General features: G+C 38.1%; 1 protein-coding gene across 1 annotated transcript in view; it reads right to left on the bottom strand.

Annotated features, from left to right (window-relative positions):
* Nucleotides 1–26500, bottom strand: part of FRK (fyn related Src family tyrosine kinase) — a 97290-nt gene extending 70790 nt beyond the window's left edge. The window contains exon 1 of the mRNA XM_068985296.1: nucleotides 26127–26500. Within this exon, the coding sequence (XP_068841397.1) occupies nucleotides 26127–26500 (374 nt within the window). The remainder of the gene's footprint in view (nucleotides 1–26126) is intronic.
* Between the last annotated feature and the right edge of the window lie 735 nt (nucleotides 26501–27235).

Here is a 27235-nt window from a genome sequence, read left to right as displayed (position 1 = left end):
CATATGTATAATAGGATAAATCAAAATAATATAAAGCAAGAACTATTTGAAATTAAAAGCGAAAACAGGAGATTTTTAATCCAGTATTATAGGTCTACAGCAGATTCAATAAACAAAAATATGTTAATGGCTTAAAGAAGAAAAAAAACATGATTAAAAAGATTGAGATCAATTAGAAGAAAAGTGAAACAAGAACTTTCAGACTTTTTTTTTTTTACACTAATGTACAGGAGAAAGAGGGCTTCCCAGGGGCGCAGAGGTAAAGAACTTGCCTGCCAGTACAAGCGACATAAGAAACTCTGGTTCAGGCCCTCGGTTGGGAAGATCCCCTTGAGAAGGAAATAGCAACGCATTCCAGTATTCTTGCCTGAGAATCCCATGGACAGAGGAGCCTGCTGGGCTACAGTCCATGGGGTTGTAAAGAGTTGGACATGACTGAGCAACTTTACACACACACACACATACACACAGCAGTAAGGCATGGTAGTTGGAGACACTAATCAAAAAGAACTATTCAGAAGTAGGATCAGGGCTCAAGGGAGAAGCCAGCCAGTATCTACAAGAAAGGTAAAGTGAAAATCATTGTAATATTTATAAAAAATGTCCAAGTCAGGGACTGTGTAACATAATGTCACGAGACGATGGGCGGCTAAGGCACAAAGCCATTCTAGACACATGCTCCTTGAATGAAAACTAATAGTATTGACGTTATGAGTGAATAGAAGTCACAAGTAGCACCACCTGGGAAAGGCTTTTATCTGAGTTCTTGGATTCATTGGAAGTAAGTTTACACTATCATAGAGAGGCTGGGCATACCACACCCAAAGAAATAGCATTTGCGGGACACCTGAAGGGTCATTCTCTCTGCTTTCTGCTCTCCGCTCCCGTGCCCCACTCACTTTGAGACTTAACAAAAATAAAATACTAACATAACCAAAATCAAAAACAGAAGGCAGCTTTGCTTCTCCCAAAACCACACCTCAAATCAGCCTCTCACCCTGCATACGCAGACCATGGAGCCTGTACTCAACACCACAACAGCCTCAGGGAGGGGTAATATCTGCAGAACAAATCCAGCAGAAACCAAAGATTCATGCGGGAGACATAATAAACCCGTTTAATAATGCAGTACTCAGAAACAAATCTTTAATAACCATGAGGTATGTTGATGAATGCGCCTAATCTACTCAGCATTGTTACAACTCTTCATGTTTAAGGTATTTTACATTGTTAATTAATGTTGGCTAATATTTGAAGTCCTGTTAATTACAACTAAAATGTCAAGTAGCATTACAGCAAACACATATTTATATTTCATGTCTGTGTTTAATTTCTTAGGGGACAGAGAAACATATTTGAAATGCGCAGGATAATTTTACATGATGACAACACAGAATTACTCATAGTATTTTTGTGTTGAGCTATTTTTAGATGTGCATACATTGCATTGAATCCATTAAGAAAAATTCTCTTATAAAAGACATAAATAAGAGAAGAGCAAATGCAATATGAAAGGTTTTGAAATGCCTAGGACTGAAATCTAGATAACCATTTATTAATAACACAGCCTTTCATTGATGTTAGAAGTACAAGAGATCAATCTGTTCAACTCCCAGATTTTCCCTTTTTGCCCTCAGCATCCACAGACAAGAAAGAGTATGCTCTCAAAACTGTACAATGGCCTACAGGCTGCCCCTTATTAATAAGAGTCAGTTTCAAATGCCAAAAACAGATAAAACATCAGCACAAGCTAATTAAAAGGCCACACTTCAATTCTGAAAATCTAAGTGAAAATAATAATCTTTCCTACATGAATTAATACAACTGAAACTGGTTATGTTCTCCAATATTCTTAGGATGAATGTACATATTCATGGAATATCAAGAAAGATGTCTCCCTTAATATCAAACAATTTGGGAGTAATTTAGCCACACCTTGTATATCGACGACTCAGGGTAGAGCAAGACATTGCATCTGTGAGACCATCTACAAAGTTCTTCATTTTTCCCTATTTCTTACAGGTTTAATGAGCAATACTAATTCAAATTCCAGCCTGTAAACAAAACTTTACAGAATTATTTTCAGCTAGACCCATACTCGCCCTGCCCGCCCTGTCCCTAAAAAGTCATGTGGCAGAAGCATAAGCCAAAGGGAGAGAAATGAGTGAAGTCAGAGAAGCAAAGGTGGACATGGGGGGGTCACTTCAAGGAGACTTGGGGTCACTAGCTCTGAGTGAGATAGGAAATTGCTGGAGAGTTTCAAGCAGGGAAGTTATTTTAACTTTCGGCATTTTAACAGTCACTCTGCCTTCTGGGTTGGGCACAGACTATATTTAAGGCAACAGTCAAATCAGAGAGGCCAGTTAGGATGCTATCACAGTAAGCCAGACTGAAAGATCGAGGTGAGTGGGACCAGATAATGGCAGAGGCTGGTGAGGTACTGATTTGTGGATATTTATTGAGGATGGAGGCATAATGACATTCTGACTGACTAGAAGTGAGAACTGAAAGGAAAATGGCAGTCATTGATTCCAAGATATTTGGCCTGAGTAAATGGAGAGATTGCTGTTGACAGAGCTGGGGAAGACAGTGGGATAGGTTCACAGGAGAAACACAGAAGCTCAGTTTTGGAAACGTTGGAATGTTGGAAATGCCTGGAATTTGGAAACTTCCATGAGGATATAGTGATGTCAAGTAGATCACTGAATATACATGCATCAGGTTGAATGAGCTGATACAGAAAATGAGGCCAGATTGAGAAGAAGATCAAAGTTAAAGGACTGAGCACTCCTCTATTTAGTGGTCAGGAAGAAGAAAAGGGGCCAGCACAAATGTCTCAGGCAGTGACGCAGGAGTCAACCAGGTGCCAGGTGAGTGGGTGTCCTTGTGATCAATTAAAAGAAATGTATCAAAGATAGTGGAATTATCAAGTGCGTTAAATAGTATTGATAAGTTTGCATTCCCACCAACAGTGTAAGAGGGTTCCCTTTTCTCCACACCCTCTCCAGCATTTATTGCTTGTAGACTTTTGGATAGCAGCCATTCTGACCAGCGTGAAATGGTACCTCATTGTGGTTTTGATTTGCATTTCTTTGATAATGAGTGATGTTGAGCATCTTTTCATGTGTTTGTTAGCCATCTGTATGTCTTCTTTGGAGAAATGTCTATTTAGTTCTTTGGCCCACTTTTTAATTGGGTCGTTTATTTTTCTGGAATTGAGCTGAGGAATTGCTTGTATATTTTTGAGATTAATTCTTTGTCAGTTGCTTTGTTTGCTATTATTTCTCCCATTCTGAAGGCTGGCTTTTCACCTTGCTTATAGTTTCCTTCATTGTGCAAAAGCTTTTAAGTTTAATTAGGTCCCATTTGTTTATTTTTGCTTTTATTTCCATTACTCTGGGAGGTGGGTCATAGAGGATCCTGCTGTGATTTATGTCAGAGTGTTTTGCCTATCTTTTCCTCTAAGAGTTTTACAGTTTCTGGTCTTACATTTAGATCTTTAATCCATTTTCAGTTTATTTTTGTGTGTGGTGTTAGAAAGTGTTCTAGTTTCATTCTTTTACAAGTGGAGATTCCTTAAAAAACTGGAAATAGAACTGCCATATGACCCAGAAATCCCACTGCTGGGCATACACACCAAGAAAACCAGAAATGAAAGAGACACGTGTACCCCAATGTTCATCGCAGCACTGTTTACAATAGCCAAGACATGGAAGCAACCTAGATGTCCATCAGCAGATGAATGGATAAGAAAGTTATGGTACATATACACAATGGAATATTACTCAGCCATTGAAAAGAATACATATGAATCAGTTCTAATGAGGTGGATGAAATTGGAGCCTATTATACAGAGTAAAATAAGCCAGAAAGAAAAACACCAATACAGTATACTAATGCATATATATATGGAATTTAGAAAGATGGTAACGATAACCCTATATGTGAGACAGCAAAAGAGACACAGATGTATAGAACAGTCTTTTGGACTCTATGGGAGAAGGCGAGGTGGGATGATATGGGAGAATGGCATTGAAACATGTATATTATCATATGTGAAATAGATCGCCAGTCCAGGTTCGATGCATGAGACGGTGCTCAGGGCTGGTGCACTGGGATGACCCTGAGGGATGGGATGGGGAAGGAGGTGGGAGGGGAGTTCAGGATGCGGAACACATGTACACCCATGGCTGATTCATGTCAATGTATGGCAAAACCACTACAATATTGTAAAGCAATTAGCCTCCAATTAAAATAAATTAATTTTAAAAAACAGTATTGATAAGATACCTAAACTGAGGACTAAGACCTGACCAATGGACTTTCTGGGTGAGTTGGACTTTAATAAGAGCAGCTTCCCAAGCGATAAAAGTCTAACTGCAGTCAGTTCAAGAAAGAGTCTGTCAGCAAAATCCAGTTTGGGAAGCAAAAGAAATACATACCAAGGAAGAGACATAGAAGAAGAATCCATGTTAAAAGATATTAAAAGAGATAAACCAATTGTAATATGTGGGCTTTAACTGGATTGATGAACAAATCACAAAGTAAATCCATAAAAATTTAGATTCAAAGTATTAAAAATACATTTATAAAACTGGGAAGTTTCACATTAACAGGGTAGTTGATGATGTTAGGGTTATTTAATATTTTTAGGACTGATCATTATATTGTAATTATGTTTGGTTTCTTGTTTCTTAAAAGTATTTTGTGTGTTATATTTCAGAGAGAGTTACAAAAGAATTTATGGATACAATTATATGATGCCTACTGCGTGCATACTAAGTCACTTCAGTCATGTCCCACTCTTTGCGACCCCATAGACTGTAGCTCACCAGGCTCCTCTGTCCATGGGATTCTCCAGGCAAGAATACTGGAGTGGGTTGCCATTTCCTCCTCCAGTGGATCCTCCTGACCCAGGGATTGAACCTGCGCCTCCTGTGGCTCCTGCATTGTAGGCAGATTCTTTAACACTTAAGCCACCAGGGAAGCCCATGATGCCTAGTATTTGCTTCAAAATAACCATTGGTAGGGTGGGAGTAGGAGTTGGAAGAAGGATTATCAACAAATTTGTTGAAGCTGAGTGATGAGACATGCGATACAGTTTTCTATAGCTTTGTAAATGTTTGAAATTTTCTATGTAAAAACATTTAAAAGAGGAGCATGGTTGAGAGAGAGAAAAAGAAAAAGACTCCAAGTAAAGGCAACTTTTCAAAAGTTTGCTGTACAGGAGAGGAGATTAATGTGCAATAGCCAGAGGCGGAGAGGAGTGAAGGGTTGCTTTTAAGATTTAAGAATGTTGATTTTATTTGCTTGCTGCTGCATGGCTTTCCAAGAGGAAATTAGTTCTGAAAGATAATTTAATTCTTTACTAACTGGGATGTAAATTATAGTGGTGAACTTAAGAGAGGTCTAGAATTTTTATAAGAAATCAATATCCATAGATTCAATTTCAGTTGAACCTACAGAATGCTGAAGATTCAAGCACATTCTAAACTTGCTAATTCTTTTCTAATATGCCCACAGCCATTATTCACTCCTATCCAGTCACCAAAAACATACTGTCAGAAACCTTCTACCTAATAACATTGATTGAAAATTCAGTTTTAAAGTTATGATCTGCTAACGTATTTCGTTAGCCAAGTATTGTGCATGACAGTTAACTCATTTGAATTAAATGTAACAAATGACTGAATCAAAAATGGTAGAAACAAAAGAAATTGTTGTTTAAATTGTGTAGCCACTCTTTACAATCAAGCTTTCCAACTCATTGACCTCTTAATAGAGTTATTATTAAAGATTTTCCTTAATACTCCACTGTACTGACTTTTTTTCAATATTGGTGGCTAAACTAACAGGTAATGAGTTTTTGTGTTGCAACAACTTCTGACAGATAAATAGTGAGCAAGTGAATGTCTGTTTCTATGGTTTCTGTTTACAGTCGAGAAGAACATGCACAATGGTTGTTTGACATGTTACTTTCCTCTGTCATAGAAATTTAAGTATTGCCTTCTTACCCTCTCCTTCATCTCTTCCATCGTATCTTCATTCCATTTTCTTTCTCTTCATCTGACTCTCTTTCTCAATGTCCACTACCTTTAGGCTCCATTAAACATGATTTCATTTCAATTTTTTATTCTAGGAAAATTGTCTGTACAAAAAAAGGGACATGCAGTAGGAGATCCATCTGCCTTTTTTTAAAATAAGTTTGTCTTACAAAATACTTGGTTTCTAAAATAGATCTGCAATTTAAGGAGTAATAACAGGTACTTTCTTTGCTTGGACAAAGCTTCTCTCATGACAAATCCTCCAGTGATAAGATTAGCTTGCTCCCCTCTTTCAGCAGGGACTAAGATCCAGCAGATAAGGTAAGCTCCAGGAATGCAGTAACCTTGCCAATTACTTGGGTTACACTTAGCAAATATACTTACTTTCTGCTGGATCAAACTAAACCATATGTTATTTATACTCCTATCTTTTTTTTACAATGGCCCAAAACTATAGCAACCACAAGTTGCTGACATATGCCAAATGAATAAGAACGTAGGTTTGAAAAACAACTTGGGATCACTCTTCTCGCAATACCCTCTGTACAAAACTAAATCACTAAGCGTGTTCAGTGACCTCCATCAGCTGCAACAATGCAGTTACAATGCTAAAACAAAATGCTTTCTAAATATTTTATATTCCCAGAACTGTTGAGCAAAAATTCCTGGGAGATGTTCTTCCTTTGCATTTGAAGATTAGCTTCTATTAAGTTAATTTCAAAGTCAAATTAACTGAAAAAGTTCCAGAAAGGAAAAAAAATACTATTTTGTCCATTATATAAATGAACTAGCTTTATAAGATAAATATGAGTCTTCTTAACTGCAAATGTAAATGTATAGATAAGGTGAACAAAGTAAATGAAAAGTGAAAAGTCATCATTGGAATTGTGTAGAAGCTTACGTAAACCTGACCTGATAAATATTCAACCATCTATTCTTGTAAATCCTCAAAAGGAGATTTTGGAGTCTATATGTGAACATGTCATCAGAACAAAAGTGGTTTTACTATTATGAACATACTATTTGACTATTAAATCAGCAAACAAATCCTTCTTGTTTGCCTAAATGGAGAATGTCAGACTTTCTTTGTGAGACCTTCTCAATCAGTGGGAATGAGCAAGGCTATTAATTCCTCTAAGTCCCTGCAGAAGTCTTCTGTTTTACTACTTTGCCCATACAGCCAATTTTCCATCAGTGAATGCAACAGACCTCTTATATCACTATCGAGCTGCTTTAATCCAAACTGCCCACAGTCCAGGCAGGAGGTCCATTCACTCTTGGATCACTGAAGTCAATCATTTCATTTCATTCTCAGTATGATGAATATTTTTGTGGGTTCTTTTCTTTTTACACTGTGAAAGATGATCAGCACTAAAATGTAACATATCATTTGGATGGTAGAAAAAGGTAGAATGAGGGAAGAAAAGGATGTAACTCACTTTCAGAGACAATGATTAGCATTTTATTTTCTTCACTATAGGACCCAACAGAAAGCCTGCCTTTGAAATGTTACATCTGGTTATAGTCTCCTTAGTATAAACACTTATGTAGCACAAATGCAAAAACTCCAGGGATATTTTTTAATACAGTTAACATACTATAAGCCTAGAATTATGGACTTCCCTGCTTGCACACATTTGTCTGCCTTCCATTCTTAGCACGGAGATGCTAAGTATCCTTAACAGTCTTTCCTCAGCTACAAACCAAGCCAAGCTATTGCCTGTCTACTCATCAATCCCCTTTCCCATTCTCTCTAATCCCTCACATTCTCACTTCGTCTGTCTTGAACATCAGTTTTACTTTATATTCTTTTATTTTAGCATATGAGATCTTCAGTTTCTTCTGATGGGGTTTATTAAAAATTCATCCCCTTTTTCTGAGTCCCTTTGCTGTTCACCTGAAAACTGTCACAACATTGTTTGTTAATTGACTATACCCCAATGTAAAATAATTTAAAAAAAATATCATCTGCCTTTTTACTCACATTTTAAACCACTGCGTGCCTTCCTTCCCTTTTGTTCTTGGCTCTTTGTATGTTTCTCCTCTAATGCATGGGCCTCACAGAAGGCTAAAGCCTCTAGGGAGGGCACTTTTCTGCCTTGTCTTACGGATCAAGAGATAACCAGAATGAATCCTACACACGCGCACAAACACACTGACTGCTATCCTGGAAACAAGGAGAAAGGGCCGGGAGGTTGCATCAGATACTCCAGTAGACAAAGATATGTGCCCCTGGTTGAAATTGAAAAGAAATGAAACAAGAATGAGGGAGGAGAGACAGCGCCAACTAGTGTTAGACCCAGAAACGCAAAGTGGGAGCAAGATAAGGGAGCAGTGGCAGGTTGGCGGCTCAGACGGTAAAGCATCTGCCTACAATGAGGGAGACCCGGGTTTGATCCCTGGGTTGGGAAAATCCCCTGGAGAAGGAAATGGCTACCCACTCTAGTACTCTTGCCTGGAAAATTCCATGGACAGAGGAGCCTGGTAGGCTACAGTCCACAGGGCCGCAAAGAGTCAGACACAACTGAGCGACTTCACTTTAATTGTATTCTATCAAGCAACCTGTTAGTTTGGCTTAGAATTAGTCTCTCAACAAAGCTCAAAAAAAAAAAAAAAAACCAGTGTTTTAAAGTACTCTTTAACCAGTAAGTAGATTAAGACATAAAATTATTTTCTTTATCATTCAAGATCCTAAAACATTAAACATGTCTAGACCTCTACAGACTCCTACAAAACTCAATATATGTTCTTGAGAGTAGAAATTGAAAAAGAATTCAAAACAGAAAGAAAGAGCAGGAAGAAAATAAATTAGACTTAAGGTCTAGTCCAATTATTATGAACACACATTTAACTGGACTCTGAGCTTCCTCATAGCTAAGAATAAAAATGTGATGTGTAATAAATTAAGAATTTACTATCTGCTATAAGGAAGTAAATCAGTTTCTCAAGAGAAACAAGCTATGTGTGCTAATTTAATGGCAGGTTCTTATATTTTTAAAACATGATTCCTTTTAGAACATGATAAAACCTATACCACCTTATCCTAAAAAATGCACAAATATATATCACACAAATTTTATCTGCCATTTCACAGAGCTCATGAATTCTCTCAGGCCCCTCTCTGGAACCTTTAGGAATCCATAGTCCATAGGTTAAGAATTATTGTCACCAAAGTTTGGAGGAGTGTCTTAAAAGTCATAGTGGATAAAGACAACAGTAATTGCAAAAGCTCTATTTTTAGGTCTGTCTTATATTAGGAGGACAATATAATTCAGTGAAAACCATATTGTGAGAAAGGCAGAGTCATGAACAATATAAGATTAATCACATTATCTACATTTGACCTCTTGGCCAGCATTGTTACCTTTAATTTTCCTGATTGATGCATGAAAATCACTCTTCTACTCATTTCTTTAAATGTTCAACAGAAGCATAGAATTTACAACACTAAGATAAGCAAATCCAACAGCTGTTTGTCATTCCCTTACCTTATTTTATAGTTTACTAACATATATGCCCAAACAATATATTATTTGATTTTATTTGAAGACTTTAGAAAATAGAATCATATTATATGCAATCTCTTAAAATTTTCTTTCCACTCAACATTATACTTTGAAAACATACCCATGTTGTTGCATGCCACTCAATTCATCATTTTCACTAATGTATAAGATTTCATTGAATAAATAAACCACAGTTTATCCCTCTCTTATAATGGACATTTGGATTGATTCCAGTCTTTCACTGTTAGAAATTGAATTGTTATCTACATTTACTAGGAAAAGGTTAAATTTACCATGGAGAAGGGGGAGGGGAAGAACTCATACATTATTTGTTAGTAACAGTCAAGGTCATGAGCTGGCTGGTAAAATGGATGTTCATTATTCATCATGCTTTAAATCTTACCTTAAGTTTCACACATTCTTTTGTATTTATAAAATGTGTTTTTTAAATAAAACTTTTTGAAAGCCATTGGTAAACTGGAATATTTTGTAATATTAAATTTTTCATAAAGTGAACCATGATGCTTTAAAAGTTATCAGTGGTTTCACTAAGCACCAAAACTAGCATAAGAGAAAAATCATCTATTGAGATCCTTTGATGTCCATTATTTCTCATGTAACTGTTTCACTTTCTACCGCTTTACCAGGACCTACAAAATCAATAGCATGACTTTCCATTTTCTTAAACTACTGCTTGTTAAAGTAAAGTTTTTGATAAGAGATAGTACAGAGTTCAGAGTGATTTGCATCAAAACCAATAGGTGCCTATAAACTATTGCATAACACAGATATAAGAAACTGAATCACTTTTGTACTGTTTTTATCTGAAACATTATTCTATTCTCTCTATGATAGTACCCTGAAGTTAAACCAGGAGTATCCTATAACTATAGCATATAACAGAAGACGGAGAAGGCAATGGCACCCCACTCCAGTACTCTTGTCTGCCTGGTAGGCTGCAGTCCATGGGGTCACTAAGAGTTGGACATGACTGAGCGACTTCACTTTCACTTTTCACTTTCATGCATTGGAGAAGGAAATGGCAAGCCATTCCAGTGTTCTTGCCTGGAGAATCCCAGGGACGGGAGAGCCTGGTGGGCTGCCATCTATGGGGTCGCACAGAGTCGGACACGACTGAAGTGACTTAGCTGCAGCAGCAGCATAATAGAAGATAATCAGGGCTTACCTAACAGATGCCCTGTTTGTCTTCTAAGAAAATGCTTAGGGCTATATATTGCCTTTTTATTCAGAGGACTACATATTGCCTTTTTGTTCTGCAACAGGAGTATCTGAGATCATTCTTTTTATTTTGTAAAATAGTACTACAGCTACACCATAAAAAAGAAGGATTAAAAGTGTAGATGAAGATTTGTAATAAAGTATGAAGCATTTTCAAAGAGCTTTTAAAGTGACCAAGTATTTCCAACGAAGTTTTGATCATCAAGCCTATTTAATATACAGATCTTCCTAGACTTAGGATAGAGGTTATGTCCCAATAAACTTATCATAAGTTGAAAATATTGTAAGTCAAAAATTCATTTATTACGCTTAACCTTCTGAACATCATAGCTTAGCATAGCCTACATTTTATGTGCTCACAACACTTACATCAGCCTACAGTTGAGCAAAACCATCTAATAGAAGGCTATTTTATAATATAGTGATGAATATCTCATGTAATTTATCGAGTAGTGTACTGAAAGTGAAAAACAGGATTGGAGTATGGGTACAGGATGATTTTAAGAGTACGGATTGTTTAAAAACTCACCATTGCATGGCTGACTGGGAACCAAGGCTCACTGCCACAGTCCAACATCATGAGTGAGCATACGACCCTGTAACGCTAGCCCAGGAAAAGGTCAAAGTTCAAAATTCAAATTATGATTTCTGCCAAATGCAGATTGGTTTCACACCATCATAAAGTTGAAAAGTCATAAGTCAAACCATTGAAAGTTAGGGACCATCTCTATTTTCCTATATGCTTCTTTTCCTTCACAGACAAACCTCTTTAAAAGTTATTTATGTATTTGCTGCTTCTACTTTAAGACCTTGAACTAAGCTCAGTCTTTCCACATGACCCTAAAACTTGAGAGTATAGCACCCGAGAGAAAAGTCTTTAATTTCTCCAACAGTTTTGGGAAGCCCAAACTGCACTAAGGCTGAACGCTTTATTGATCTTCATTCTGCCTTAACTTCCAAATCCAAATATCTAACTCACCGAAGGATGTTGCAAAGCTGCCAACTCTGATGCCCTAAACAGGGTGAAACTTTTGGAAAATCCCAATCAAACATAGTCCTTAAGACCCTGAATACTCTGCTCAGAGATGGAGGCAGCTAAGTTCCACTGCTTTTTTTGATTTTGTCTTTCCTCAGCTCTGATTCTCAGGATGGACCCAAGTCCCATGAGTAGAGCCCTATCATACAAAACCTCTATGGCTCAACCCAGCCTATACCTCGCAGTGCAGAGTCCCAGTCAGAGCATGAAGTTCCTTGTTGTAACTCGCTTACACTCTTCACTGCATGATATCATCCATAATTACATGATAAAACTGCTTTTTAGTGTCACCAGTAATCTTCCAGTAAATCTAATGATCTTTACTTCTTCCTCATTACTCTGACCTTCGTTTAGCATTTGACCCAAAACCTCCCTCTTGACATTCCATTTTCTTATTTTGATAAGATGCTGTTTGTTTTTCTTCTACTTTTTGAATTCTTCAGTTTCCTTCAGGAATCCTTCTTCCCTTTCTTAGTTAGGTTTTGCTTTCTAACAGCTAGTCTTCCCTCCTTATCGGAGAGGGTTGGTTCCAGAATACCAATATCTGTGGATGCTCAAGTCTCCCATATTTATAAAATCATATATTATTTGCATACAATCTACACATATCCTTTAGAGATACTTTAAATCATCTCTGGATTGTTTATAATACCTAATGCAACATAAAGGTTATGTAAATTGTTGCAAACATGTGACAAATTCAAGTTTCGTTTTTTGGAAATTTTTTTCCAAATATTTTCTATCATATTTAGTTGAATCAGTTCAGTTCAGTTCAGTTGCTCAGTCTTGTCCAACTCTTTGAGACCCCAATACACAGATATAGAATCTACAGATATGAAGACCTGACTATATATGGTTAACTCAGGAATCTAAAAGGGAGCAATTTGGAGTTCAACTGATCTTAGCTGGGCTTGACCATGAGTCTCCACTCAGCTTGTGAGTCACCTGGGACAAACAGGGCCTCTCTTCACATAGTCTTCGATCCTCTAGGAGGTTGCTTGAGCTTTTTCGTAGTAGTTGCAGAACTCCAAGGACAATAAGAAAGCAAGCCCCAATGTGTAAGCCCTTTTCGATCTCTATTCCACTGGACAAAGCAAGTTTCTTGGCCAACTGAGAGTTTGTATGGGAGGAGATTACCCAAGAGTGTGTAACAAGGAGGTGTGAACAACAGAGTTTTTATTACAATCTACTCACCACGTCTACTCACCTAAACTATGGGCATTTCTAAAGAGTTAATCTTTGACTCCTTCTCCTGTTTCTTAGCGTCTCACACTATAGTTCTGAAATCTACAATGCCTGCAGTTCTCATATTCCTGTAACATCTATAACACCTCGGAGTGAATGCCTTCAAATATTTATCTTTATAAAATAGATCTCTTTTTGCCCATATTTTTGTATTTCTGCATTTCTCCTGGACATTTTCACTGAGATGACTCATTAGTACTTCACATTCAACATTCTTAAAAGTGAATTGTCTTTCTTACTGTTTCAACCATGCCCCCAATAAAAAGAGGACTTTATGAAATGTATATTTCTCTTAATATGTCACGTGGTCTCAAAAACATATTTTTAAATCCTCTCTCTTTTTCTTCTAATTAGTTTTGCCTCTAGTATTTACCAGATAAGAATGCTCTTGCATTTATTTAAATCTGAGTTTCAGTTTTCTTGTCCTAAAAGCAGTGATAAGAAAATTTGCCTTGCAGACTATTACAAAGATTAAATTAGCGCATGTATACAGTTTTGTGTGTTCAGTACATCAAAGATACTTAAAAATGTTAATTATTTCTCTTCCCCTAAGTCCTCTTGATTTTTCATTCATGAAATTCCTATATTCCTACTCTTCCTTTTTTAACAGTACCACAATTAGAAATTAAACCCTGATAAACTCATGCTGGAAACATTGGGTACAGCTTCTCTATCGCCACCTAGCCTGTCTCTTCTCCATTTTATTTCCACATCATCACTGTCTTTTTAAAGCATGACTTTTCATCTGTTTATCAGACAAAACCCAAAGTCTTTAACCTGGCACACATGGTCTTTTCCAAAACCTTGTCCCAACCTCTTTTTCCAGATTTATTTCTCATAGCTCTCTCCATAAATACTTCAGTTAAATTATACAACTTCCCATTCCCTGAATATACTTTTACTTCTTTTCCCCCATGTTCAACAATTTATACTGAATTGTCTCATGGATAAGCACTGAGTAAAATTAAATCAGACAGTGCTTCTACTACAGGGAATTTACAATTTCAGGACACAGTAGAGAGTCTCACTTCTTGGGATTACAAATTGTCTGGAGCACAGACATTGTCTTAAACAGTTTTCTAGTCATGATGCAGGAAATGTAAGTTTCCTGCCCTCTAAGAAAACGAAGATCATGGCATCCGGTCCCATCACTTCATGGGAAATAGATGGGGAAACAGTGGAAACAGACTTTATTTTGGGGGGCTCCAAAATCACTGCAGATGGTGACTGCAGCCATGAAATTAAAAGATGCTTACTCCTTGGAAGAAAAGTTATGACCAACCTAGATAGCATATTCAAAAGCAGAGACATTACTTTGCCGACTAAGGTCCTTCTAGCCAAGGCTATGGTTTTTCCAGTGGTCATGTATGGATGTGAGAGTTGGACTGTGAACAAGGTTGAGCGCTGAAGAATTGATGCTTTTGAACTGTGGTGTTGGAGAAGACTCTTGAGAGTCCCTTGGACTGCAAAGAGATCCAACCAGTCCATTCTGAAGGAGATCAACCCTGGGATTTCTTTGGGAGGAATGATGCTAAAGCTGAAACTCCAGTACTTTGGCCACCTCATGCGAAGAGTTGACTCATTGGAAAAGACTCTGATGCTGGGAGGGATTGGGGGCAGGAGGAAAAGGGGACGACAGAGGATGAGATGGCTGGATGGCATCACGGACTCAATGGACGTGAGTCTGAGTGAACTTCGGGAGTTGGTGATGGACAGTGAGGCCTGGCGTGCTGCAATTCATGGGGTCGCAAAGAGTCGGACATGACTGAGCGACTGAACTGAACTGAACTGAAGACTTCACAGTCTCATATGAAAGACATAAGTTATGCAACTAGCCATCATATGATAAAAGTAGAGAGTCCAGAGGCAGGATGGAGGCAGGTAAACCTCAGTTTCATCATTTATTAGCTGTGTAGCTTTGAGCTGCTGCTGCTGCAGCTAAGTTGCTTCAGTCATGTCCAACTACAGAGTAGACGACCCCATAGACGGCAGCCCACCAGGCTCCTCTGTCCTTGGGATTCTCCAGGCAAGAACGCTGGAGTGGATTGCCATTTCCTTCTCCAATGCATGAAAGTGAAAAGTGAAAGTGAAGTCGCTCAGTCGTGTCTGACTCTTCATGACCCCATGGACTGCAGCCTACCAGGCTCCTCCGTCCATGGGAGTTTCCAGGCAAGAGTATGGAGTGGGCTTTGAGCAGTTTGCTTAAATTCTCCTAGCTTCAATTTCTTCATCTGTGAAGTGTAGTGCTAGTCACTCCGTTGTGTCCGATTCTTTATGACGTCATGAACTATACCTGGCTGGCCTCCTCTGTCCATGGAATTCTCCAGGCAGGAATACTGGAGTGGTTTGCCATTCCCTTCTCCAAGGGATCTTCCCGACCCAGGGATCAAACCCAGGTCTCCTGCATTGCAGCAGATTCTTTACCTTCTGAGCCACCAGGGAAAGCAGCTACCTCAGCAGATTGTAATATATAAGGTAATACAAGTGCAATTATTTTATATTTTTTGAGTAGCATAATGATAAAGTCTCAATAAATATCAGTTATTAATTATTATTCTGGAGGCGGGCATGGCAACCCATTTTGTTATTCTTGCTTGGAGAATCCCATGGACAGAAACATGTGTGGGCACTACAGTCCGTAGGGTCACAAAGAGTTAGACACAGCTGAAGAGACTTAGCGTGCACATTATTTATTATTGTTCTACTCACAAGTTATACGAGATTATGGGGAAAACAAACTACGAATTATTTCTATAAAGGTTAGAAAAAGACTCTTGGGAGGGGGTCAAGAGAGCGGAACCCTGGAAGAAAGGTGTGATTTTCCCAAAACCAGAATTTCTCTCTTCTACCTCTGCACATATTCATCCATGTATTTGGTTCCTCAACATCCTTTAAAATACTATTTTGAAGTGCAAGCTATGTGACAGACAGTTGTGCTACTGTCTGGCATTTATCAGCATCTGCCCTATGCTGGCTGAGAGAGAAAAGCAGCCCTGGCACCCAAGAGTTTGCCTGGCACTTCAGACTAGGCCTGGGAGTTCTCCTGTTGAACATAAACACCAACAGCAGACAAGGCCACTCTGTGACCATGACAGATCAAGGCAAAAACAAGATCAGCTCACTCTTAACTATATCTGAACACTCACCAGAAAAATGGACATTGTCCAAGCACAAAAATGACCAAGCATCCACCTATCTTGGTTAACATAAGTGACTGCTCTTTCTTTACCAACCATAACTTTAATCTTGATCGAGTCTTCCCTCTTTCTCAAGAAGATTAACTAAGATACAAAATCATACAGTTACCCTGCTTCCTGACAGTAATCCATCCAGAGCAGTCTTGCTTCCTAAACTCTCCCCAAAGTCAATGCCCCAAATCCTCTCGTGTGTTCTAATACTCCTACTGAGATGCTCCACTCTTGTCCATGGGTTGCGTCTCTTTCCTTGTAATGAATAATAAACTACTATAGGTATGTTCTTGGTAGTCTTTGTCTAATAGGCATTGTCATACATTCTTGGTTTAACAGTCTTACCTCCAGAAACTGTAAAATTATCTGGAGAAAAAGCACTGTCTTATTAATTTTGTTATCTCAAAAAACAATGCCTTTAACATGGTAAATATACACAAAAAGTGTATTCAATGGATACATGAGTCTGGTAGACTCTATCTTCTTCAATGACTAGAAATGCTGAAAAGATTTGCAGAAAGTATCCTGAGTCCAACTTCACAGAAATAACACAGGCACCTCCAGAGACGACGTTCTGGCAGCGACTTTGCAAGGAGCACAATTCTGGAGCTTGCAATAGTGTCCCTTATGGGAATCTTGGTATGTTGTAACTAATTTTCAGAAATGGCTAAAAGATAGATGTGATACTGGAGTGACTTTAGTCTATCAAATTACTGGCCTTTCACTGGAACTATATAGTCTTCCCAGGTGACGTTAGTGGTAAAGAATCCACCTGTCAGTGCAGGAGATACAAGAGACTGGGTTCGATCCCTGGGTTGGGAAGATCCCCTGGAGATGGAAATGGCAACCCACTCCAGTATTCTTGCCTGAAGAGTTCCATGGACAGAGGAGCCTGGCAGGCTATAGTCTATGGGGTCATAAAGAGTCCAACATGACTAAGCAACTGAGCACACATATAGGATTTTCCTGAATCATCCAAATCAACTGCCAGTGTGTTATGCAACATTTGTGTTAGTGAAAAGATTTATTTTAAAATAAGATTCTAAATGTTCTTCACATTAGAAACCTAAAATAAAGGTCAAGGGTTTCCCTAGTGGTTCAGTGGTTAAAAAAAGAAAAAATCCGCCTGCCATGGAGGAGACACAGATTCAATCCCTGGGTCAAGAGGAGCCCCTGGAGAAGGGAATGACTACCCACTCCAATATTCTTGCCTGGAAAATTCCATGGACAGAGGATCCTGGCAGGCTACAGTCTATGGGTCGCAAAGTCAGATATAACTGAGCAACCAACACTTTCACTTTTCATAAAGTTCAAAAGTTCTCAGCAATAATATTTCTTGAATTGTATTTTCATTTTACCCTTAAGAAGGCACAAAATTAATGGATAAAAACTCTAATTGAGAAATTTATTCTGAATTTAAAGTCTGTATAAAATAATGCATATAAATAAAAAAGAAAACATGAAAAAAATTAGAGGCTAACACTAAAGTTAGTTTAGTTTTTAAATAGGAAAAAAATCTAACTGAAAAACTTTGTGGGAAAAAATGACATGACAAAGATATTACACAAGGGTAGTTTATTGTAGTATCTGAAATTCACCAAATGAGCAATAATTTGGGTAATACAGATCATATGTTTTACATTTGAATCTATGCATTTTAGAGAAATTCTTCTGTTATGTTCATCTTCAAAGAAACATCCACATAGACTAACTGCTGAAGTTGCAGTCTTCTGGAAAATAGCCTGAGGATGTCTGAAATATTATTCAAGCTGCAATTAATCTGCATAACTATCTTCCCCAGAAAGTCCTTCCAGTGCTATGATGTGCTAAGAACTGGGAGTCAGAGAATGCTGCAGAGAAATTAACAGCTAATTAGCAAGAAAGCTAGTAAAAAGAAGATGTAATTATTTTGTTTGGTAACGTTTTAGAAGGTAATAGTGACAATCCTAATATTCAGTAAAAAAAAAAAAAGTCAAACTTTCAGCATGCACAAACTGGAAAATATTTCATACACATAATAATTTGAAGTTGTATATGTTCAGCATAAAAACTGAAATTATAACTCTGGTCCCACAACATTAATTTTGTAAATTGGGTTTTGCTTTTCCATCCATTAAAAGCTCAGGCCAGTGATTACTTTAAATTAACCACAGTATAGTTTCAGTTCAGTTCAGTTTAGTCGCAATGAATATCAAACCAGGAACTGATTGTGAATCTCACTGAAATGATATCCAAAAACAACATATATACATACCATTTAGGTATTCATTCTACATTACAAAGAATATTCAAATCAGTCTATAACTCCCTAAATATTTTTCCCTTAGGGACCGAATGAAGCCACGAATCTCTAGGAGCCTGGAAATTGTGCTATTATGACTAAGAGTATAACCAGAAATTAAGGCATGGGCAATTCACTGAGAAAAAAATGCAAAATGGCCTATCCCTAAAATAAGGAAACTCAGTAGATTTTCTTCCTAGGTTAAAAAAAGCAACTCGGAGAGAAACAGTCAAAGAAAAGAGGTGATTCTTTTTTCCATAAGACAGCTGCTTCTTATTTCAATAAAAGACTTGAGATTTATAGATAAGCAATCACTATTTAATTATTCATTTACTCAACCAACATTTATGAGTGTTTATTATGCACAGGCACTACATGAAGTTTCAGAGCCCAAGGCAATAGCTCATCTCCCCACCTCCCACAAACAGCTTAGAGCCTTAGAGAAAATAACAATAATGAAAACTGATAAAGGCTCTGAGCAGGAAGACCAAGCCTTCAGGGAGAGAGGAACAAACAAGGTAAGACCTGAGGGATGAATGAGAACTGGTCAGGAAAAAAAAAGAGGGAGAGTTTGCAAGCGCAATAACCTACTCCTGGGGTTTCCCAGGTGGCGCAGGGGTAAAGAAGGCAGAAGATGCAAAAGACCCAGGTTCAGTCCATAAGTTGGGAAGATCCCCTGCAGAAGGAAATGGCAACCCACTCCAGTATTCTTGCCTGGAAAATCCCCTGGACAGAGGAACCTGACAGGCCACAGTCCGTGGAGTCGCAGAGAGTCGGACATAACTGAGCAACCACTGAGCACACACACACAGGAAGCTCAAGACCACAGGGAAAGGAGAGTATGGGAGAAAGATGGAAAGATGCTCATCGTGTGGATGCTGAAATAGGGAAAGAATATTGTGGGTTGAGGCTGGAGTGGGGTGTGCAAAGTGTCATCCATTTAGGCAGAGGTAAAGGAAGAGCTGGCCAGCTAAGTAACAGATAACATTTCTTAAGCCCTGACTATGTGTCAGGTTCTCTATGGTGCATGCTTTCTGCACAACAACCTAATTAATTTATGTCACATGTTGATCCAATGAGATAGGGGTCACTTTTATTCCTATGTACTGTAAGTTGCTCAAAGTCACATGGCTTGGTCATGACAGAGCCAGATTCAAATTCAGATCTTTGGGACCCATAGCCTGGTTTTTAAGCACACCACAGGCCAGATCAAAAAGGGTAACCAGCATTATACCTCAATCAAAATTCTATGTCATTAATATAGGGACCAAGTTAAAATATCCACCAGAAGAACTAAAAAATGTCTCTGATTTTTATTTACTGTATAAATTCTCACTGTGGTATAGGTAGTTGCGAAATACAAAGTTTTCTGAGCTGAAAATCAGACACTTAGTTGAGGCAAAGTCTTGTAGGCTTCTCTTTGGGAAGCCTCAGAACCTAGCCCATAGGACACAGTGTTTGCTTAACAATGTCCTACTTTACTATAGAAGGTTGTGTCTACTTTCATATCAGTTTGGTGAAATGCTTGAAAAAGTAATACTAGGATCTATCTACAGAGACAAACCAAACCTTCAAATAAATTCACTTGAACAAAATCAAACCAGTTTGAAAAAAAAAAACAAACCAATAGGATCTTTCTTCTTTTTCAAAGAATGAATTCAATCAAGCTAGAATTTAAGTTCTAATCTTTAGGACTGAAGCACAGTAGTGTATGAGTTATTAATATTCCACGCACATATAATATTTCCCCATACTAAAAATTTGTTGAAAACCTGAGAAGGAAAAAATAACCCATGCTTTTATTAAGAGAGAGTGGTTCTGAATGGCATATTGCAGCTGAAACTTCCAAATTAAGTTTACCAATTAAATGACTGACTCCTGACTTATTTTAATAATTCCATACTATGGTACTTCATTGCTTCTCAAAGGAATAATATTTTGAGATGCCTGTAGTCAAGTTTTACTGCTATTAATCAACTATTTTAACTGTTATTAATTATACTTATACTTTTACTTTGATTTTAATGAAGTTCTGCTGATTTCTCTTTTCCTCATTTCTGTAATTTTGCCATTGTTCTTATAAAATGTATTTAATGTAGCAGTTAATTATAATTTTCCTTAAAAATGATGAAAATTATATATAATGCATTCAATAATGGACATAAACACAGTTATATAAACATAAATGCAGTACAATTATATTAATATGAAAAATCATGTAATAATATAGCTGAAATGTAATTTTTTAATAAATTTTAAAAGTACCTATTTTACTTCTTTTTCTTAAATTTTATTTATTTCTGGCTTTGCTGGGTTTTAATTTTTTACAAAGTATTTGAGCAATAAATTTATCACACTGTTATTTTATATCAAAGGATAAAGAAATAAGATTATATCATAATTTTATAAGAAATGCAGTCATTTAATTACAGAGTTTTCCAGTTAATCTCAGCATAGAAATATGCTTTTGTTGATTTAAATTATGTCTGAAAATTCTTATCTTGAGATTATCCAAAACATTTAATTTGATAAGTAACCACATGTATTCTTATAATGCATTTTACTTTTATATAAAAATAAACATTTTACTTAGTTTTTTAAACTATAGATCTAAGAATACTTTGTCTTCAAGGAGAGAAATTGAAAATATGTTATTTTCCAATTCTACCCATATGCATTTAGTCTTCCCTGAAAACTAGAACAAAGGAAAAGAAATAAATGATGTGGATTAAGAATATTTATGCGACTGCTTACCCATCGGTGATTTTCTAATGATTTCAACTACTCAAAGTAGATATGTTAGATTGATTTGTGAATATCCTGATGCCTTTTTTCTTTATTTATTTATTGATGGTAAATGATTTTTAAAACACATTGTTCCTCTCTCTTTAAGATTCAAATGCAGGCTTCATATCCTAGCAGAGAAAGACATCTACTGACATCTAGGCTGAAAACAACTAGGAACATTGTGTACAACTTATATTGGACAATTATTATTAAATTCAACAGTATTCAAATAACCAAGTAGCAAAGTTGCAATTGTATTTTTAGATAGTGGTGTAAGAGAATTTGCTTTTTGAGCACATACTAGTTTATTTCCCCATGCTACTTTCTTCAAGCCTTAGCAATGACTTAGCAATGACTTTCTTCAGACCTCAGCAATGACTTTAAGTTAGATAAAATCTTGACAGAATTTTAGTCTGACACATTAAAGAGGAGCATGATTATAAAAATATTCCTTAAACAAAGAGAAATTCTATTATCTTAAAACTTTATAAAATTCTAACACTTTTATCTGACAAGCATAAACTAACAATGAATTTACAAGTTACAAATATTTATTCTTGTGCTCTTTTTCAAGGCCGTCTGTATCATGGTGAATAGGAGAGGAATTGTGAACAATATACCTTTTGTTGTTATTGTTTGGTCCTTAAGTCGATGTCCAACTCTTTTGCAACCCCATGGACTGTAGCCCACCAGGCACCTCTGCCCATGGGGTTTCCCAGGCAAGAATACTGGTGTAGGTTGCCATTTCCTTCTCCAGGGGATCTTTCCAACCCAGGAATCAAACCCATCTCCTGCATTGCAGGAAGATTCTTTCCCACTGAGCCATGAAGTAAGCCCAATCTACCTTTACATGGCAATAAGAGTAGGAAAATCTTTTCACAAAGTACTTCTGAGTCTAGTCCAGTTTAACATCAAAGGTGGGAACCACCAAAAGCACAGAAACAATTAGGGAAACAACTTTTAAACTCTTCACAGAAGAATGATGCTTTGTGGAAATTATACAATTACTGATCTTTTTGCTTTTCATCAATATATTTCATCACTTGAATTTTTTTAGCAATGGAATTTAAAGCCATTGTTCTTGGCTTCAAGCTTCATAGGTAATTTCCATACCATTATTTTCTGGGAGAACTTTAACTATATCTCTAAGAACATTGAATTTTAAAAGGGTACAGTGAGTTCTGAGTAATCAGAGCCTAAGAGTAAGATTTTTGAGGGATTCCATGTTGAAGATGTGGAAGAAAAACACTCATCTATGAAATGATCTAGGAATCAAAATTGAAGATAAAACAGTGATTCTTCCTAGAAACAAAATAAATCATTCAGAATGAATTTATTATATCATTTAATGTAAAGTATTCAGAAAAGGGAAAGCATTTCTAGGTGGAATTTAGTCATCAATTATTATATTAGTTTGTCTTTTAATAATAGTCTAGTTCTTTTTCTAACATCTTTATTTCCTAATGTTAAACAAAGGAACAAACCAACACTGAAACTTAACTGACATGCCCTGCCACTGATTACTCCAAAAGTATTTGCACTGTCTTCTTATTAATGCAAGTCAAGGATAAAGACATTAACAATAAACACTCAAATGTATTGCACTAAACCAGTCTAAAAAGGAACTGGATGATAAATTTCATTGATTTCCCACTCCCTCTCATCTCACACATGTGAAGATAATAATCTTTACTTAATACTATATACTGAGCTCCTTGTAAAATAAACATTAACTTTCATAGAATTCATGAGGAGAAGGAGGAAGTTTATTTATTTATTCATAAGGAATACAAGTTTAAAAACTCACATAAGAAAGTTATTAAAATAAGCTTTTTAAAAAAATAATAATTCCCCAGGGTATTAAGGCACTGTGGGTTCCTTGGATACCTTCACTTAGAAGACTAAGTTAAAATTGCTTCTACTTGAAATGGGGTGAAATTCTAGAGGCTACAACCGCCTGCATAAAAAGCATTGAAGCAATTTAGCTGTTTGGTTGCAAGAACCTTATTAGCAACCTGGGTTCACAGGTGAAAGTCATGGTGTACACTTAAAAGGAAACAAGTGGCTCATGCTGACCTGGAGGCATGAGAGCAGTATATGAGCATCAAAGGTTTTTTTTTTTTTTTTTTTTTAATTATTTTCTAACTGGAGTATAATTGCTTTGCAATGTTGTGTTAGTTTCTACTATACGGCAATGTGAATCAGCTATATGTATACATGTATCTCCACCCTCTTCAGCCTCCTTCCCACACACCCACTCTCATCCCACCCCTCTAGGTCATCACAGAGCACCAAGCTGAACTCCCCGTGCTACACAGCGGCTTCCTGCTAGCTATCTACTTTACACATGGTAGTGTATACATGTCAATGTTACACTCTCAGTTTGTCCCACCCTCTTTCTGCCCCTGTGTCCACAGCTTCGTTCTCTACATCTGCATCTCTATTCTTGGGCATCAAGTTTTTATGCCGGTGGACGTGAAGATCCCAAGAAAATCCTACACAAAGATACAGGATGGTAGTAACGCATGGGGACACTGCTGAGAACTAATTCCAAGAGGAAAGGTCAGGAGTTACGTGCAGAGGGAAAAAAGTATTCTTGGCTACAGACAACCCCTGAGAATCGAAAAACAGCCATGATAATGTAACTGTCTTACTTCGTTAGGCAAAAAGAATCTAAAGAAGTAAGGCTGCTGTGTTTGATCCTGTTAACCCAAAACATTATTGCTTTTGAAATGCTGATTTCAATTCACTTGCTGTCTTCAGCATCTATTGTTCTGTCAAGTATGAATGTAGTTGAACCACTACATTTGAAACATAAGAGGTCATGTTCCTATATAATAGAGAAATCTAGAGGTCTAGGAGACCCCAGAGAACTTACAGATGAGGAAACGGAGCCCTAAGCAGTTAAATGAATTGAATATATATAAACTAGTATATTATGAATTCAAAGCACCAGCATTAATATTATGTTACACTGGATATAAAACATATATAATGCCATACCTTACATGGAAATCATGTAGTAGAAAAAATCATATTATAAATGCATATAACTAAGCACTCAGTGAATAAAGACGTTTCATATAGATTATCACAGAAATAAATGTTCATATAGGTGATTTTCTCATCTGAGAACAGTTCAGTTCCATTTGTCAGAAGTCTAGATTTCAATTCATTTCTATTTAGGTTTAAAATAAGGCACTTCTTAACATTCATAGACCCCTGATGTTGGAAAAAAAATCTCAAAGTCCCCTAACCCTCTCTGTATTTGAATTTGAGTTTGGAAAGCAGCAACAATGCACCATAGCTCTTTCTACAATATTTTTCCCCAGGCCAGTAAAAAAATGCTGCAGTTCACATCAAAAGAGAAAACATATAAGAAAATGAGTGAGTCCCCAGAGGTGCCTCTACTAAGAATACACTCTATAAAATGAGTCCTGAGAAACATTCCCAGTCTTGGGTTTCATTGGAACGAGGTAGAAACAGTTTGGGCAAGTAACAGTCAGAGCCTGCTTCTCAACTCACCACACCCCAAGTATCTATTGTCAAGACCTTGCTCTATTTTATATTCAAACCACCGCTAGCATAACCTTGCCCTTGCCCCAACTCCCCATGCCACTACTCCACCTGCCACTTGCATGGATGGATGGATAGGTGCACAGATGAATGGGTAAGTGCCTAAGTACATAAAAGTTTCTTCCTTGGTTCCACTATAAGTCATAGGATTTATTCAAATATCAGGGTAAAGCCTATCCCCTTCTCTGGAGAAATAACGTCATTATTTTCCTTGTTAAAACCTCTTGAATATCTGTAGCTGGCTAATTTCTAATTATAATAAAAACCAAATGGGATTCAAAGAAGACCATCCAGTCATGATTTTACTAGGAAAAGGTGACATCTTCTAAATGTGACCTTCTATTAATTCGTTCGTTAGCCTTTGTGTGTCTATCAGGACTGGAGTTGATGCTTCAGAAGTTTAGAAAAAGAGAGAGCTGGACTTGAGGTTTGAAAGTGTGGTTTAAGGGAGACCTATGATACAGCTGCTGCTGCTGCTGCTGGTTGAGTCACTAAGTCGTGTCCGACTCTTGCGACCCCATGGACTGTAGCCCACCAGGCTCCTCTGTCCATGGGATTCTCCAGGCAAGAATACTGGAGTGGGTTGCCATTCCCTTCTCTAGGGGATCTTCCCAACCCAAGAATCAAACCCAGGTCTCCTGCATTGCAGGCAGTTTCTTAACCGACTGAGCTACCTGCTAAAGAAACCCAGTTCTATGTTAATGTGAGGCACGACTTCTTTAGTGCTTAGTTACTCAGTCGTATCCGACTCTTTGTGACCCATGAACTGTAGCCTGCCATGCTCCTCGGTCCATGGGGTTTTCCAGGCAAGAATACTGGAGTGGGTTGCCATCCTCTTCTCCAGAGGCCCCAACCAGGGATCAAGCCCCGGTTTCCTGCATTGTTGCAGGCATATTCTTTACCATCTGAGCCACCAGGGAAGCCCTGACTTCTTTTACAGCCAAAGAAAAGAGAGAGTATTAAATACACCATTTGTTTACGTTGATGAAACTGCCCCTAGGACAGGTGGAGTATGCCACTGTAACGGAAGTCACTTCAAAAATTACCTTCCAGTTTCACTCTCACCTCTCAGGGGAGATGGGTTTCAATTAGAAGGATCTTTCCAGTACTTCCTCATAACTTTCTAAGCAGCTCTTTGAAAATTAATGGGTTTGCAGCTAGGTAAGAAAGAAAAACCCATTACCCGCCCTCAGAGAGTTGAGAAATAGTGTGTGTGATACTCACGGCTCTGCCTGGAGGCTCCTGTCTTCAGCCACGTAGTTAGAAGGAATGTAGCCCTGCAGCTGCTGGCCAGCGCTGTCGGCCCTTTTCTCCAAGTGCCTGGCCAGCCACCAGCCCTCGTGGGACTTGTCTAGGACTTGGAGCTTGTCACCCGCGTGGAAGCTCAGGTCCTCGGCTGTCCGAGCCTGGTAATCAAATAGAGCCACAAAGAACTGGCCCTGGCTTCTCTCGGGCTCTGGAGCCAGCGGCCGGGGAGGATCAGGAGGGCAGTCAGCCCATGGGTTCTGAATCACCCCGGGCTTGTCTGCCTCCTCAGACCACCAGCAGCAGGGACAACGATCCAGGTAGGTCCGGAGCCTCAGGCAGAGGTTACCCATGGCGCCCCCGGGGGGAGTGGGGGAGAGGGCCTTCTCCCTCTCCCCTCACTCTCTGCAGATCCACTTTCTCTTCCTCCACCCGGAAACTTTGCAATCCGCACCAGTCCTGCCGGCTCTGGGAGAGTGTACAAAGCCCCGTTCACAGCTGTCCGGCCAACCTGCTTGCAGAGACTCACCAGCTCCAAGGCAATACCAGGTGGAAAGTGGGCAGCTGATCGGTGGGAAGGTTTCTCAGGATTCCCTCCACAAAAAGAAATTTGAGAACGCTTTATTTAGACAAACGCCTGAGAACAGAAAAGAGGCATCTTGGTTCTTGTCCCAGGAAAAAGTTACCAAGAGAAGCAGGTGAACTCCAAGTAAGTCTGTCTTCACATCTTGCCTTTGCCGGCAGCTCTCTCCCCGCCTCAAGTCCGTCTCAGAGGTTTGACCAGTCCTGACCCTCACTGCTCTTTCCTTTCTGCTAATGACTAACCAACCAGCCCAGGCTATTGCCTTTAACATCCTGAGCAATGAACAGACTGTAATAATTTCTTCTTACTTCCTGGTTCCTTTGTGCCTGTGATCTTAATGGGATTCCGGTCCCTTCTACCTCTCTCTTCTCCCACACCCAAGGGAGACCAGCGCCCTCACCAGAGAGCCAATTCCTGAAGCAGCTGCCAAAATCCTTACTTCTGGACAGACAAGTTAGCCCAGGGACTGTTTCGTCCTGCTGATCTACCAGCACAGAAAATAAAG

This window comes from Capricornis sumatraensis, chromosome 13 (genome assembly GCF_032405125.1).
Source record: "Capricornis sumatraensis isolate serow.1 chromosome 13, serow.2, whole genome shotgun sequence".
Taxonomy (NCBI): domain Eukaryota; kingdom Metazoa; phylum Chordata; class Mammalia; order Artiodactyla; family Bovidae; genus Capricornis; species Capricornis sumatraensis.
The sequence above is the reverse complement of the archived record's forward strand: the minus strand, read 5'-3'. Positions and strand labels throughout refer to the sequence as shown.